We start from the raw sequence: 17362 nt of genomic DNA, 5'->3' as shown, positions 1-17362 counted from the left end.
AATACTGAGATAGATAGATAGATAGATATGTATGTGTTTCATGACACTGGGTTGCCAAAGCAGTTATGATTTCACTGTACATATAATGGTTGGGTTACATACATTTGGGATTCACATCGCATGTGAAATGTGGTTATGGCCCAAAAATCTGTAATCAATGCAAATCATGAACTAAAAAAACATATTGCTCTTTTGACCTTCATATTGTGACTTAACAGTTTATAGACATGTTTGTTAAACAAAGTAAACATTTCAATGTAATAAGTAATGCTTTGGTCTATCCCAGTCTTCACACTGGTTTAAAAAGCAGACAGATTTGTTACAATAACTAATCTTTTAGTCAGCCCTTCAGTCTTCACGTCAGTCATTGTTTGGACCTTGTTTTTCTTTGTTGTTCTTGCACCTAATTTTGTCTCTACTTGAAATGTACTGTATTTGTTACTAATGCTGTTGTGGTGACACTTTAAGTCTGCATAACTGTGCTGTCTGTTAATGCCCGTGTTTTCTCTAGAGACAGGTTGATGGTTAGTTTTTTTTTTTTAAGAATAGCCATGCACTCAGTCTGATCAGACGTTTCTTTTAAAAACATGGAAGCAGATAGTTTTATTATCTTGTGTAAGTCTGCATCTGTTTTTCCCATTTTACCAATAACACAACTCTATTTATAATCACCCTGACATACCAAAATATGTTCAGTTCAAATGATGTACAACCAGAAATGATGTCCTAGTTCCCCATGTTAGTACGTAGCTTGTCACATTGTTACCATAAAAAAAGTTTATTTTATTTAATATAGGGACAGTGCACAATTATTACTATAAACATGAAAACATGCCCGATTGTAGCCATTGGCTAATTTCTATCCGTAGTCCCTTGGCAAGTTTGTGGTACATAGCCTACATTTACATAAAACCACAATGACAAGCTAAAACCAAACGACAGCAAACTGTACATTAGTTCACAGATACACATGTATGCAAGCATTAAAAGGGGCTGTGACCATAAGTTTAGTACTTCAAGTGCCTGCTATGGGTGGTAAAGTGCTTGAATATTGCACGATTATGCGGCTTATCATCAGTAGGCCTACTGATGTAAATTGCACATTTGCCCTATAGCCTGTAACTTTAAAGTGTTGGTGTAATTGAACATAGCCCTATTGCATGATGCACTGAATTTGCATATACAGACATGTGCGTGCAAATACTATTGCACAGGGTTAGCATACATGGATGTGTTTATGTAAGCAGTATTGCACTGGGGCTTGATATACAATAGATATTTGATATAGATATTTTACAGATCTGCCACCCCTTCAGGTGACCCTTGAAAATGACAAAGCTGGAGCAATCCTTGACTGAGAAGGGTAAGCTGTTCCATAATGTGCTCCTTTTGAGCGACAAAACATTTTTAACATATGTGGATTGCCCCAAGGGAACCTCGCAATCACCTCTAACCATGGCTCTAGTGGTTTTTAGTTGAGTCACTGATTGCTTTGGTTTGATGTAATCATTTAGTGGAGTTGGTACCAACCCATTGTTCGACTTTCTACATCATATAGGCGTTTTTTTTGGAAGTTGTCAAGGCTTGTACTTTATAAGGACTTTACAATGGTGGTACTAGAAGGGTTTCTTATCTCATATTTCCAACACTTTTTTATACAGAGATTCAATGTGCACATTTGTGTCATTACAACCTGTCATGTAGGATCACATTTGTCCTTATAATGCTGCGATAATGCCTTTATCGTCTTAATCGTTAACTTTAGCTTCTGTCCTTGCAAGAGCATGCCTGTGTCCTCTTCACTTTGAAATGTACAGCTAAACAGTTTGAAACTAGATTTATGATGTGTTAATCTTCAACAGCAAACACAAAGGTACAGTTCATTAAGCTTTTTACACGTGCATGTTTCTCGAGTTTAACGCAAGTCATGCACGCTCCTTTGACTCCTCCTAGCACTGTCGTGAGCAACATGGTTTCTAAAATGCAGAGATGAATTTATTTTATTCAGACTATCTGTGAGTGAACCGTTTCATGGTGTGATGTTCCCCACAATATATTAGGGGGTGAAGTTTTCTATGTAAATATTAAAAAATACTTTTATTGCAGACCAAAGTTAAATTAAGTCTGATATTGAATATATTTCAATCTTTAAAATATCTTGTTTTCAGCTTCTAAAATACATTTCTTTATATTGTTTATTCACATAAACTTGTCTTTTTTATATAGTTTAAAGAACTTAACAATTCTTTAGTTTCTAGTCTTCTGACCACTCAAGGCATGTTTCATATTTCACATTAATTGACCCAGTCTTCAACTTTAAAAAAAAAAGTAAAAAACAAAACTTGTTTATATAGTATCACATATTTTCAGTTATTTATTACTTCCTGTTGTATGAGTTGCTAATCCATTTTATCATTCACAAAAGCACAACTACAAAAATTTTTATAACTGAGCTTCTCCTTCATATCTGATCTCATTACCATGTCTATAAAGCCCAATCACTTTTTAAGTGGCAAAAAACATCAAAATATTCTAATTATGCTAATTATGATTAAAGGCATTTTTGGTTACTTGACCATTAAATTCATTGATACTTTAGATAAAGAGAGCTTTCTGATTTCAAATGTTATTCAGTTATGACCTCAAATTATTTTTGTTCCCCAATAAAATTCATCTTTGATATCTAGCAGAAGTTGAATTATGTGTCTGGATGCAGCTTAAACAATAAATTAATGAAACACTGGGCGGCTATGGCTCAATTTATTTTTTTTGGTATGGTTGTCGCCTCTCAACCGGAAGGTTCAATCCCCAGCTGAGTTATGAAATGAATCTTCTAGAATATTGTTTTTTTGTGGGTAATGTAGGCATGTTGAAGAAAGATTATGTAAAAAAAAGTTCATATATGAGGATGTAATGCTTAATTGGTGTGGTATAATGCAAGTTATGTCTGCCGTCTTAGTTTAATGCGAGTAGCCTAAAGCTCATATTGCATTTAAGCACACAATGTGCAGCTGAAGTTGATAATCTTTATTTTTGCTGATATTTTTGCAATACCTTTGGCTAAACTGACTTTAAACCTTCCTGTCTACCTACCTATCTAACCGTCTATGCATGTATCTCCCTGTGCTCTTGTTTGACTTATTGAGACTTCTACAAGCTAAAGCTAGCATGCTTGTTGACGATGAATGGCAGAGAGAGGTGTTGATACATTGGGAAATGAATCTAATCATATGTTACCTTGTTCCACAGTATTACTTGACCTTGTCCTGCATTGTAAGTGTGACTGTGCAAATCTGTTTTGGGGGGTTGCTCTGACCATTATATACTGGCTAGGTAAAGCTAGCTGGTTTCTCGAGTGTCAACTTTATTAGCTTTAAGTCTGGAACAAAGTGGTGGACTTAGCAACAGGTTGACATTAAACTAGAACCATGCCCTTAAGCTATTGATGAAATGATGACTACCTCACACTTTAGTCAACTGTTCTCCCCATTTGAACCAGACTTTTCTGCATTGACTTTTCTCTTTAACAGCTCTTCTTTAGATGACCTCCTTTTCTTGTTCCTTGGGGCTTGTATTTCAGAGCTCGTTGGGTGTATTTTTTTTAGTGTGTGTCAGGTTTTCTAAACTTTTGTCAGCAGCTTTACATTTGAGTCAATATACTTCATAATAAAATCCCAGATCCTACCTAAAAACATGTGTATTTCCCACAGGATCCTTTAGAAATCCAGAATGTTTTCTTTCTGATAATTACAGAACTGGTGTTAAGGGGCTTCATGTTACACAGACACGTCAGGCCTTGCTGTCTTTGTCGTGTTCTTGCTTGTCTTCTCCTTCCATCCCCCGGCTGTCTGACAAACACACCTTTGCTTTGTGTAGTCCTAATGGCGTGTTTTGAAAGGTAATTCTCAGGAAAAGGGAAGTATTTCATACCGTAAAATCAGTCCAAAATTAGAGCGTTCCAATTTTTCTATAAAAATGTTTTTGCATTTCAATCAGTTTTGTCTTATTCTGTGTTTATTTGAAGAGATACTGCCTTTAAGTTGCCCCACAAATAAAGTTCAATTTTCCCACGGATGGCAGATCTTTAAGTTCTGTGAGTCAGTCTAAGTCATCCACTAGATGAAGCATAAAATTGGATTGCACTCTTTTTTTTTTTTTTTTTCAAGCATGTAGAGCTGCTTCATCAGTGTCAGCCATAGGCTACATGTTGTGAGCGAGACAGAGTACATTACTCAACTCTGAAAAGACGGCAGAGGGAGGAGTAGGGGATTTTGTTCATGTTTATTGGGAAAGGAAGCAGGCAGGTATTCACAGGTCTCAGCTTTCTGCCTCTTCCCTCCTCTCTTTTGTTGTTGATTCCCTCACTGAACGAGGAACTTCTCTCACAACCTGGCTCAACAGAGCAGTGACAAAAGAGGGAGACCACACATAGTCGGCAACATTATTCAAAGGGAACTAAAACATCGCATCAACACATACATCAACAGCTGAACTCCACTGCCTGCGTTTTAACACACTAGGTCTGCAATTCTTGATTTTGGTGAGTAGATATATTTCATAAAACATGTTTTAAAGTGTCTTTCCTTTATTTCGCTGTGCCGGAATGCTGCCCTGAAGCCCGTGTTGAACACAATTCCACTGCATTTGTAGGAAACCTGAAAGACAAGATGTTTGAAGGAAGATAACTTAACCACCGCTTCTTCTTCATGAGTTAAACAGCCATGCTTTAGAGCTTCCGATAATGGTCAGTGTTGACTTTTAAGTTGTAGCTTTGTTTTCTAGAAGACAAGGAGGCAACACCTTGTCCAGCAGTTTAACATACAGTATATAGGCTAGTCTAATGCGGTCAATAATTGATTTCTGATGTGTGTTTTTGACAACAACTTTTTTTGAATTAGTTGTTCCTTGTCTTAAAAAAGAAAAGACATCTTAACATTATCCTCCTTTTTTTTTTTTTTTATATATACCACTGTTTTGTTACGGTATATTCATAGCAATGTTCAGTAGAGTCTTTGCTTTGTTAAGTGATTTACTTTTATTTAACTCACACTGTCATTCACTGTGATTCACCTTTAACAACCATTTGTTTAGTTTTTAATACTCTGAGTCATTGTTTTTTCAATGCTAAGGTGATGAAACAATTGTAGTCTTTATGACCTACTTCCTTGTGTTGCTCAAATGTAAAGAATAACTGCATGACAAAGGTATTTACATTAAGTCTCAAGGCAAGATATTCAATCATTTTGAATATCTTTCTGAATTTTCTCAGAACCTGCAGTTGATGTATTTTGTATTTCTGGTCATTTGTACGTCATTATTTTACAAGTAAAATATGTTTCGGGGCCATACAACACACGACAAGCAGCATTTAGTCCCACACTGTGTTTGGTAGTTGAATATTCTTAGCAAAATATACCTCACTGATTACTTTGAGCTGTCTTGTATGTGTATATAAGCCCAAGCATATTGTTATTACTTCGAGCTTTCCTTCAGACTGTATTGACACTCTGAAGCTTTGTTCCTTCTACTTGCGAGAAGAATTGAACTAAACAAAGACATTGATTGACTCATGATCCTTTCTCTTGCATTGTTAACAGAAATTTCCAGCACAAGAACAGATTACAGTAAGGAGAGACCGATAATATCATGATGACAATTCTGTGCTCGCAAGAGGTGAGCTGTTGTACAGAGTTATGGCTGGTTATGGTTATGTTAAGAATTATTTCCTGTATCTGTCCTTGTGACAGCGGAGTTGGACAAGTCTGTTAGAGAAGCTGCTCTGCTGTTTGTCCAGTAGGGTGTGCAGAGGGTGCTGAGGATTATCCATAATGGATAACAGTTTGTTCAGAGTCCTCCTCTCTGTCACCACTACAAAAGAGTCCAGCTTGCAGCCTATCACAGAGCAGGCCTTCTTTATGAGTTTGTCCAGTCTCTTAGTGTCAACAGCTCCAATGCTGCTCCCCCAGCAGACCACAGCAGAGAACAGTGCACTGGCCACAACAGACTGACAGAAGATCTTCAACATCTTGCTGCACACGTTGAAGGATCTCAGCTTCCTCAGAAAGTAGAGTCGGCTCATCCCCTTCTTGTACACAGCCTGAGTGTTGGCCTTCCAGTTCAGTTTGTTGTCTATGTTGACACCCAGGTACTTGTACTCCTCCACCACAGACACGTCCTCTCCCAGGATGCACAGCGGTGGTGGCTCTTTCCTCTTCCTTCTGAAGTCAATCACCATCTCCCTGGTCTTATCCAAGTTCAAAATCAGGTGATTTCTTCCTGTCCACTCCACAAAGTTATCCACCAGCTCTCTGTACTCCCCCTCTTGCTTATCACTAATACACCCCACCACTGCAGAGTCATCAGAAAACTTCTGCAAGTGGCATGACCTGGAGTTGTACTTAAAGTCAGAGGTGTACAAGGTGAAAAGGAAGCTCCTGTACTACTCGCCACCATTCCAGACTGAACACTGCCAAGTCGGACAAACTGTGGTCTGTCTGATGATGGATGATGGACGAGTCCACACTCATCAACTGCAGCTTCTCTTCCAGCAGTCGTGGCTGGATGGTGTTGAATGCACTGGAGAAATCACAAAAGGTGATTCTCACAGTGCAGCCGTTTCCCTCCAGATGTGAGTGAGCACGCTGCAGCAGGTAGACGATGGCATCATCCATTCCCAGGTGTGGCTGGTAGGCAAATTGTAGAGAGTCAAGGGATGGTTTCACCTGCGGCCTGAGGTGGGTCAAGACGAGCCTCTCCAACACTTTCATCACATGAGAAGTGAGAGCCACTGGTCGATAGTCCTTGAGATCAGATGGTGTCGTCTTCTTTGGGACCGGGACCAAGCAGGACGTTTTCCACAGCACCGGTATATGTCTTCAGAACTCTTGGGCTAATGAGTCCTTGCACTCCCTCAGCTTTTCCCTCAGATCGTGCTGTATTCTTTTCAGCTCCTACCTGTTTCCAGACCTGAAGGCTTGTTTCTTTTTGTTGAGAAGGGCTTTCAGGTCACTGGTGATCCAGGGTTTGGTATGAGGAAAACAGCGTACAGTCCGGGCCGGTAAAGCAGTGTTTCCGCAGAATTTAATATATTCTGTGATGCGGTCAGTCATGCTGTTAATTTCCTCTCCATGTGGCTCATATGACAGTATGTGTATTTTATCTTGCTTTGTAAGCATGGTTTGTAGTAGAACTGCAGGAAACTAAATCTAAACCTAATAAGAAATATGTGAGGAAAGGCTTTAAAACATCCATTTGGGTTTCACACAGAGAAAGGCTCTGTGTCTTCTCTGTTGGGTTTTAGGGTGTGGCTGCTTATACCATTCATGCATGCTCTCTCCTTTCCTCCTTCCAGGTATCGTCCAGACTCTTTCCCCTTCCTTCCACTCCCTCCTCCAACATGTTCACCTCTCTCCCTTATCAAGTAAGAGTAATTGACCTCACCCAGCCCCCCTGTGGAGAAACTTGGTGCAACGGACACGGCACGTGTGTTACTCCTGCTGACGGGGGAGCAGACTTGGTGTGCGAGTGTGAGCTTGGCTACACGGGTGTATCCTGTGACGGTACAGTCAACGGGGCGTTAAGTTTACCGCTGACCCTGAGTGTGCTGGCCGTCATCATAGGGCTGCTGATTATAGCTTTCATTGTCGCCAAGGTGAGGCAGAAGCAAAAGAAGAGGAACAGGTACTCGTACAAGTCAATTATACATCTAATTTTTTATAATGATGCATACAACAATGAAATTCATCTTGATCTGGTTAGCATAGCTTAATCTCTAGAAACAAATGTTAGCAGCGGGAGACAGCGACTCCCTCAAAATCTATGAAATGTTACGTTACATATCTGTTCATTTACGTGTTTCTTAAACTAGATGTATGTTTGTGATCTTTGATTTTTTCTTTTTTTTTTAAATTTGTGAACACTTGACATGTTTAAGTTAAATTATTCAAGTCCAGTCTTTATGCTAAGCTATGCTTGCTACGCCCTGACCACAGCATCCATTCTTCAGATGCAGAAATTAGATAGACTGAACTGAAACAGTGCTTTCCTTCTCTTCCAACCCCTGAAAGTGCTTTACACTACATGCAGCATTTACCCTGTCACACACACATTCATACACTGATGGCTGCTACATGGTACCCAACTCAGTTCCAATCACATTATAGCTAAGACCTCCGGAGCAACTTGGGGTTCATTATCTTACCTAAGAACATTTTCACATGTAGACTGCAGGAGCTGGGGATCGAATCAAACTTTTGATTTGGAAATCACCCACGCTACCACAGCTGCCCATTCATCTCTCACTCAAAAATGTGCTGCTTAGAAAAGTAGGTCAATTCCTCATAATGTTCAGTAACTTGAAACGCTTGCCTGGCAAACAGGAAGTGAGAAACAAAGCTTGTATGTCTGGCAAAAAGGGATGACAGGAGAACTGAATAATGAAATTATTAGTGACAGTCCCCAGTGCTGTAAAAGAAAGGATCATACAAAAAAAAATCTTACCATGGCGTGAAGAAGATTAGAGTGAGAAATATAATTTTTGTTTGCATCAATTAATATGTCTTATACCTCATGAATGTGAAGTTTTTCATCATCAATATAACTTGAGAAGATGTTCACAAAACAGTTGTTTTTTTGTTTGTTTTCAACAGGAGAGTCCTGGCAGCCAAACATGGCTACAATGTTGGTGTATGAAGTGGATAATTCTACACTCTATAAGAGGTAGGCACATGTAGCAAAAATGTATTTAATTATTTTAAAAACAGTCATATTAGTCGAGATTGAGTCTAGGCTGCATGGTGGTGCAGCGATGAGGTCTGTCTTCTTACAGCAAGAAGGTTCCTGGTCCCCTGTCGGACAATGCTATTCTGTGTGAAGGTTGCATGTTTCATGACACTAAAAACTAAATATGCATCTACTTTTAAAAAACATTGCTCTGCAGCGCTGCTAGTGGTCAAAACAGTGTACTACTGCCACATCAGAACTGTGTCAAAATTAGGAGAAACTTTTCTCCCACCATAAAAAGAAAATAAATAAGTCAAACGTATTAATCTTTTTGTCATCCAGGTTAACCAGGACATTGTGGCTGGATACACCAGTGAGCTTCCATCAGCATCCTCATGCAGCAAGGAAATCTTGTGAGAATTGTGTTAAAGGGGCATTGTAGCTGACCTGACCCTTTTTAATGCAATGCAACTGCAATTCACAAATATTTTGTTGTTTTTTGTTTGCCCAAGTATTCATGTAATTTATAGAATGTTGATTACCTATGGATGTGTTGGTGTTGTGGTATTACTTTTTGACTATCCACTCACTCACTGCTTGTCACTAGGCCACCAATGAACATGCGTTGTCTACTAAAGGATCCACTGAACATATCTGACAGGATCTCTCTTTTCCCTCTCAGAAAGCGTCTCCGTGTTTACATGTGCAAAAACAATAGATTACCTTATTGTGTCCTTTTAAACTGGCTACATTATGATTAAGTCCATCTATGTGTTCCTATTTTTTGATTGAGCTTTAGCTTAGTAGAGGTGAATGCTTCAGTGGTACTGAGTGATTCTTATGAACATATCTTTATGCACTTCATTCTGTTAATCCAAATGTGTATGAACTAACTTCAAATTTTAGCAATCTATGACAAGTGAGGAAATCAAAAACACAAACCAGATGTAATTATATTTTTTTACGCTTTGTTTGGTCAGTACTTCATCATGTTTACTTGTGCGGTCATCTCGATAAGAATTTGTGATCATTTGTGATACAAGATCATCTGTAAACAAGGAACTGAGCTCTTACAGTGTAGATTGCCAGAAAACAAGTTTTGCAATGTTGCAAGAACAGAATTTATAGCAGTTTAATTTCACAAGAGATACCGCTTCTCAAGAATTACTCCGACTTCATCCCATTTTTGCACTTTGTTTATTTACTTTTAAATGAAAATCTGTGCACTCTGGTGCTTAAATTGTAGATTGAGTCCAATCACTTTTCAATGTTTGTACCATCTATGTTGCTTTAATGTTTAGAAACCAAGCTAGTTGTTGTTCTGTGCACTGTGGTACATGCTAAGTAAACAACCTACTGTTAAGTGCTCTTTAGTGCTATTGTCTCTTTTTCTTCTGACTGAAAAACTGTTTTGTATTTTTTACACTTTTTTTAACAACTTCTGTGTCCAACATTAGCAATATGTGTTACCTTGTTCATCATCCATTAAAAAAATATGCATTTTAAGTTTATATAACATGAACTTCAACATAATCTGTTTTTATTGGATGCCTTTAAACTCACAGTCAGACATATACGGTATCAGCAACCTTCAATTAAACACTGATCTATGACCTACTGATGATGACTCTGGAAGACATCTGCATGTATGGTGTCATTTTATCTGGATTTGATCTTTAACCTGTTTGAGGATGCAGAATCAAAAGTGTGTGTTCAGTCTCCTGGCAGCGTGTGTACGTCGAATGATAAACCGATTATGAATATCTGAGAAGTTTGTCCATCTTTTCTTTCAGGTCTCAAATGAATACAAAGATAAACACCTCAGAAGTTATGGGAATTAACTTTTCTATTATTAGAGAAGATTACCTGTAATACATTTTAGCCCCGCTACTAGATCTTGTCTTAGTTACTGATTTTCAACTCTACATTTACTACTACCACAACCCCTGCCCACCCCCCATTTAGAGATTTCACTGTGTCATACCGAAACTGAAATATGCACGCTCACCTACCTCGATCCAGTTCTGCTTCATTTTAAAATTCCTTCTCTGTAAGTGTTTGGCACCTGAACAGTTTAACATGTGAGCTGGAGTGTTTTAATTGTCTTTTGGCTTGGTGATTCTCTTTAAATAGATAGCTGTGTTTATTTTTAGTGGATTTTATTAATATGAATGCTGCTGGCCGTGTGAACCAGTGTTACTATTTTCTTAGTTCACATAACAAACTGATTTATTGCATCCTGTTGTCAGAGCATCAAGAGTTGGGGATACATCTGATTTGTAAGATATCTGTGCCCCCTGCACTGGTCAAGGATGTCTTTTTATATGGACTATAACTGACATTATGTGCAAGAGGATACACACACTTTAGTATTAAATCTTTGCCCACCGACACATTGTGTTAGTGTTTAAAGATTATAAAATAATCCTTCATTGATCCCCAGTGGGAAAAATCAAGTGTTGCAACAGTTAAAGACAAGACGAGCATGCATATGAGTACAAATGAAATAACAATATACTGGAATAAAGATAAAGATAAAAGTACAATGTATTTACAACTATTATTAGCAAGTATTTGGTAAACTATACGCCAATTAAGATCTTATACTAAAAATACACTAAAAACTATACAGGGCATTGAGACGTATTTAGTGGCAAGTTGAAGTTAAAGTGACCAGTTATGAGATCAAGTGACAGTTGAAATAAGGTAACCAAAAAGTTACCAAACAAACTGTATTTAGTTCTCTTTCGTAATATATGGCTACAATGACTTAACTGCACATCTCTCAGAAATCTCTCCATCACAATTCAAATTAAATTTATTTGGCTAAGAAGACGAGGCCAAGTAGATCCGATGAGTAGTTAAACTTCTTGAGAGAAAAATGTGCTACTGCAATGCAGAATATGCAATGTTTAAAGTTTTTATGGGGCGAGGGGGGGAGGGAAACACTTGCATGCTGATGAGTGTTGTTTCTGACTTTAATATTTTTGATATTCGACTATTAGAAATCTTTAAAATAAATAGTATTTTTTAAATGTATAAGCACTGTATATATGTCAGAGATGTTGGTTCTCTTGGTTAAGATTTTGCAGCATATTGCTTTAGTGTAAACATGAAACTCATCTTTACGATTTTTTTTATTAGCTGTGGGGGATTTTCTCAATGAAAGACAACATAAGAAAACTATGGGACATCTAATTCAGTTTTTAGCTACTGTGTCAAGCTATGCTAGCTGTTATCTTGTCACTAACACCCTATCTGTAAATCTTTTCTTTTTAAATATCAACAGCTTGATAATAGCAATAATGCATATTAGAAAATTATTAATTGAATAGGTTCTTGCAAACGTCTTGTTTGTGTCATTGTGTTTTAACACTGAAAATAGACTGACAGCCTCACTGTGTTCTGCATTCACCAATATACACTGCTGCCTGTTTAACTGCTTTGTGGGGTCTGTGGACGCAACAGATTTTGCTTAAGTATTAACTTCACTCAACAGGAATGAGACTTATCTGAAAAATGCAGGTGTTGAATGAAAAGTCTTTGTTATTTGAGGAAATGTCTACGTGTATCTATAAGGAAGCATCTTGCATGAGGGTGTCACTTTGTCAGCACCTACTTTCCTCATAATGAGCAGATTTGCATGTTTGTTTTAAAGAGGGAAGAGCATATTGAATTAAACTGCCAGAATGTAAAAGTTGGTTCTATGTTTGATGCTTATAAAGCCAAACCACTAATCTATACATTATTTTAGGATGAATAATAAAAAGACAGACAGATTTACAAACTGACACAGGGAATGTAAATATTGGTTGCATTACGGTAAATTTAAAGGTTAATTATTTCAGCCTGATGCATCAACTTGCACAATCTTTAATCAATCTCTTGAACGTATCACACATTGATGGACGTACTTTTCCAAATTAAACCCCTTTATATCTGCTTTGATGATTTTTAACTGCTTATGTAGAACCGTCTCAGATTTAAAATGATGCCTATATGACCTACAAAAGCGAAACAAACTATCAGCTACAGGATTGTATTTCTGATGCCTGAAAAACCTGAAGCCAGGTCCGATTCCAATAATCCAATAAAACACTTCATATACTGTATATTACTTGTATTTACATTCTCTCTGCACACGTTTCACAGTCACTCCGTCGGATGTAAGCCGACAGAAAGAAAGCAACAAAAAGTTTCAAATACAATTAATGCATGTTCACTACAGGACAGGATAAATGGTAAATGCACTTGAGATTGTAAAGCGCTTTTCTAGTCTTCTGACTACTCCAAATGCTTTAGCACTGAAGGCTAAACCTACCCATTCACACACTGATGGCAGTGGCTGCTTTGTAACGTGACGATCAGAAGTAATCACATTCATACACATTCATACGCCGCAGCGGGAGCAACTTGGGGTTAAATGTCTAGCACACATCGGATATGTCGCTGGATGAACCCTGACCTTCAAGTTGAGAGATGTCTGACTTTTACCAACTGAGCCCCAGCTTCCCAAAGAAATAAGATGTTCTGCTTGTGCTTTGATTCCATTGATAGTTCAAAACCACTCGCTGGTGTTTGGCCTGGATTCAGTCTCAGTGAGAGTGTATTCATATTGTTCATGGTCCAAAGCACTATACAGATATGGAACAGTCATTATAGGCTTTGAAAGTGAATTTTGGGTGTAAGAAAAGTGTTGATTAAATATAACATTTGTAGTGAAATCATTTAAGTTGAATCTTTTTGTGTATGGAGAGTCACAAGAAAGATTCTCAGCAGCTCGTGAGAATGCACTATAAATAAAAACTGACATATTTTGTCACACCCTAAAAAACTCACCTATCCACACCCCTATCTTGGACTGGCATTTCATGAGTCACCACATTCATGTGGCAAATTGATGGACAGTAGGGTAAAGGCTAAAGCATAAAATATCACGTACGTGTTTCAATATGATAAAAGATTGCATTTAAATTGCGTTATTCCCATTTCCAGTGCGCGGCCTGGGCCCTCTCAAACATTCTTCTGTTTGACAACAAACTCCAACACATCAGAAGCTACAGTCTATTGGCATCTACAACTATAAACATATTCACATCCATGTGTATATTGGATAGCATGGGGCAATGCTCTTTCCCAGTTAAATACTACATTTCAGCGTTATAAGATCATGATGGAGTCTGATCTGAACACTGTATGTGAAATGGGTTAACTTATAACTGAACACTAAACAGAAATTGATCATTTAAAATGCACACAATGTATAATGTTCTTTTGTTTTTACATGTTTTAATAACTACTGCTGTTCCAACTGGTTGTGAAAGTGCTTAAATAAATCAAAGTTCTACATTTGTCCGATCATAGTATAGGTAGTAGAAGTTCCTAAATCAGATGGTTAAAAGTGTAATTTCTGGGATTGCAACCACAAGAACGTGGTGAGTATTGGAAGGTGTTTAGGTCCCTCTATATGTTTTGTTTTTGTCCCAATGTCAGAACATGATGCAGCATAAAATCTTTTTTTAAGTAAGTTTTGTGTTCTACTTCTAAATCAAGTTGCTTTGACTTTTGCATCCAAGGCTTCACTCCTGCACAGAGAACTGCATCATGATCTCTGGAGGGCAGATTCATCAACAAAAGACTTGCAAGGAGCTACAGAGCCACAACTGTTCACTACAGTGAGGGCCTTGTTTGAGATGTTTAGCCAGTTTTAACAGAAGAGGTTATGTTGTCAGGCAAGATTTGTAAAGAGACCAACCTCCCCAGACCGGTCAGGCTGCATTGTCTGTTTACTTATGAAGCTTAGATTGAACAGACAGGAGCACAAAGAAAGAAATGTATGAATGTAAAATGTAACCTGTTTGTAGGTATGTTAGTGTGACTAAGGACTTGTGTGTCGTCCCTCTCCATGTCTGTCACAGCAGAAAACCAACATATAAAATGCTCACAATGATGGAATACACAACTTCGCTTTTCCAAAATGTAAACAAACAAAAGGGGTTCAATTGAGTAAAGGGACTCAGTCGCTGTTATTAGGAAACACTGTGCACATTTAATAGACAGGAATCACAGAGCAATCGAAAAAAAAACGTGTTCAACTCAGGGTGTTTTTTTTTTTCAGGAACAGGTCTGTTGTCCTATAAGGTTGGCCAAAATTATAAAGTGCATAAGAATAGAGTATTTACAAAGACTGAGATAAAAGATGTAAGCAAAGTCAATGTACACAAAACAATGCAAAAAACAAAACAAAACCAAAAACTACCTTTACCATAGAAGGCAAGTGTTCTAACACTGCAGAATATTACACAGCCACAGTAAACTTTGACTCAACATCAGTTTTCTTTAAATTGATTCACCGATCCTTCAATACAAAACCTTCAGTTTCCTACATTATGTTATACATTTAATCAATCTGGCACTTACGGCCCTGCTGGAGGTCATAGATTAGAATGATGTGAACATTATTCATAACCATAATCCATAATGAGTCTCATCTGCAGCCAGGGCTCTGTCACTCACACATCACTTAGCACTATTGTATGCCTACAAATATCACTGCACTCATTGCGAAACACTGTAACGCTCAAAGTGAACTGATTTTGAAGTGACTCTGCTTCTCTTTATAGAGATTCCACAGTCATTTTATCATATATAAAGTACCACACTGAATATTCCTCGTGGACTTGTATTGATGGCATCTATAGTAAATCATTCAACATCAATTTGGCTCATAATTAGTAGGTGTCTTGAAGTAGGCTTGCCTTATTGTGCCTATAAATACATCATATAGTTAGGCTAATAGGCCTTTACAACAAATAAGCAGATTGACAGTAGACTAGATCAATTACGTTGTACAGTCGTTTATTACCATTACTTCTTTCTAGAATATTCTCCTCTCACTGTCCTTTCCGCAAACATGTCCATCTCCAGTGTCTCCAGATGTGGGTCACATGTCACTCAGAGGTCAGCATCATAGGGTCTGCCGTTGTAGGACGGGTTAACTGGCCTCACTGCGGGGCTCTTGGCCCGGGGGAAGGACACATCTTCATCCAGTGAGTCATTGCTGTATGCCACGCTGCTGGGGTTGGTTCTGCCCCGGGTCAGGCTTGGTACTTCAACACGTCTCGGTAGCGGCTGCTGTCTGGACCTGCTGGCCTGGACCTCGTCAACTCGCGTCTCCCCTCGGTTCTTGCCTCCGCAGCATCGGCAGATTCCGATGAACATGACGAACCCACCGAGGATTTCGAATATCCCGCCGATGTAGCCCAAGATGATGCAGTAGCCGACGCGCACGTCGACTGTGGGTGACACCGTTGTGACGTTTTGGAGGATGTGGGTATACCAGGCGATGGGGATGATGGTCATGACGCCCGAGAGGAAGATCAACAGCCCACCCATCCCGGCCACGACCCAGTTGGGCCGGTCTCTCCAGCAGCGGACCCCTGGGATGGCCACGGCCAGTCCGATCAGAGTCACGATGAGAGAGGCGACCATGAGACCTTGCGCGACCTCGATGATCTGGTTTCCAAAATAAGACGTGTCCTGCAGGTTGCACTGGTCTCTCGTGCTGGTTGAGGTGCCCCTGCAGATGTCCCAAATGCCCTGTTGGATGAAAACGTCAGAAGCCGTGTTGGGGAGGTTGTGGAGGGTCCTCCAGTTTGGGGCCACAGTCGCGGTTAGGTCCAGGACCAATCCGCATGGAGCCATGACCAATCCGAAGATGAAGATGCCCGGCGTGCGGAGGGACACCCGCATCCACTCAGCCGACGATCGCCCCGGCATGCTCGCTGGTGTTGATGTTGTAGCTGTGTGTTAGGTCTTCAGGAATCCGCGTAGTCGCCTAAATAAGACAGGAGCGTTAAGAGTTTTGATCCAACAGCTGCCCTTAAAAACAAGTCTGACTGAAACCTGGCAGTGGGCGGGGCCTTACCTGTCTGACTCCCAAATAGGATAGGTGTGGCGCCCCGTGCACCTTCACATGCATCTTCACCTGTCATGGATGGGAGTTTCGACGAAGCTCTTATCATGTAAAGGAACCACAAAGAGCTCTTAAGTGTTGTCAGTGAAAGATCACACAAGCATCGGTCTGCTCAGGTTTCAAATGCAAGTTTGTTTCGCCATGAACTGATCAAGTAGGTCCTTTGTAGTCCTCTAACATGACTTAGAAGACTCATGATCATGACCCTCTGATGCAATAAAAGATCAAATAAAGATAAGATATACTTGATTCATCCCAGCAGGGAAATTTAGGTGTTCCAGCAGCCAGCATACATACAAACACACAACACAACATATATATACATGCATATCCCACCCATACAAAAAACCATGAGCCCACAATACAGTTTGATATATGATTTATGCAACTCAGGCTAAAGTAAAGTAAAGTAATGTAAAGTCAATGTGAAGTGTAGTATCTGCTACAAAAATACCCTCATTTTTAGATTTTTAAGAAGATAGATTAACCACAAAAAAAGGTTATCTATTTTAGCTCTCTGAGACCTTCAACGATTTCAGAAATCATTTCTATTGGGAAAACATTGCTGGAAGAAGGATGGTTACCCATTTCAAATGATCAGCACTTTGTATCAATTTAATCTTTCTTAAAAATTACAGATGAAATAAGTAACTCACTTTAGCATCA

General features: G+C 38.9%; 1 protein-coding gene and 1 long non-coding RNA gene across 2 annotated transcripts; one reads left to right on the top strand and one right to left on the bottom strand.

Moving 5' to 3' along the window:
- The first annotated feature begins 4290 nt into the window (after positions 1 to 4290).
- On the top strand, positions 4291 to 10484 carry LOC110000567 (uncharacterized). Its single transcript, XR_002278718.3, has 4 exons — positions 4291 to 4540; positions 7352 to 7680; positions 8649 to 8718; positions 9064 to 10484. It is a non-coding gene; the product is annotated as an uncharacterized lncRNA (long non-coding RNA).
- A 4263-nt stretch (positions 10485 to 14747) lies between these two features.
- cldn23.1 (claudin 23.1) lies at positions 14748 to 16607 on the bottom strand. Its single transcript, XM_020655890.3, has one exon. The coding sequence runs from the start codon at positions 16498 to 16500 to the stop codon at positions 15676 to 15678; it is 825 nt and encodes a 274-aa protein (XP_020511546.1). The 5' UTR covers positions 16501 to 16607; the 3' UTR covers positions 14748 to 15675.
- Positions 16608 to 17362: the final 755 nt, after the last annotated feature.

Source organism: Labrus bergylta, chromosome 17 (genome assembly GCF_963930695.1).
Source record: "Labrus bergylta chromosome 17, fLabBer1.1, whole genome shotgun sequence".
Classification (NCBI taxonomy): domain Eukaryota; kingdom Metazoa; phylum Chordata; class Actinopteri; order Labriformes; family Labridae; genus Labrus; species Labrus bergylta.
The sequence above is the reverse complement of the archived record's forward strand: the minus strand, read 5'-3'. Positions and strand labels throughout refer to the sequence as shown.

What these genes read in the sequence shown, in the direction of transcription:
- cldn23.1 (XM_020655890.3), bottom strand. Translation starts at nt 16,500, where the DNA reads ATGCCGGGGCGATCGTCGGCTGAGTGGATGCGGGTGTCCCTCCGCACG.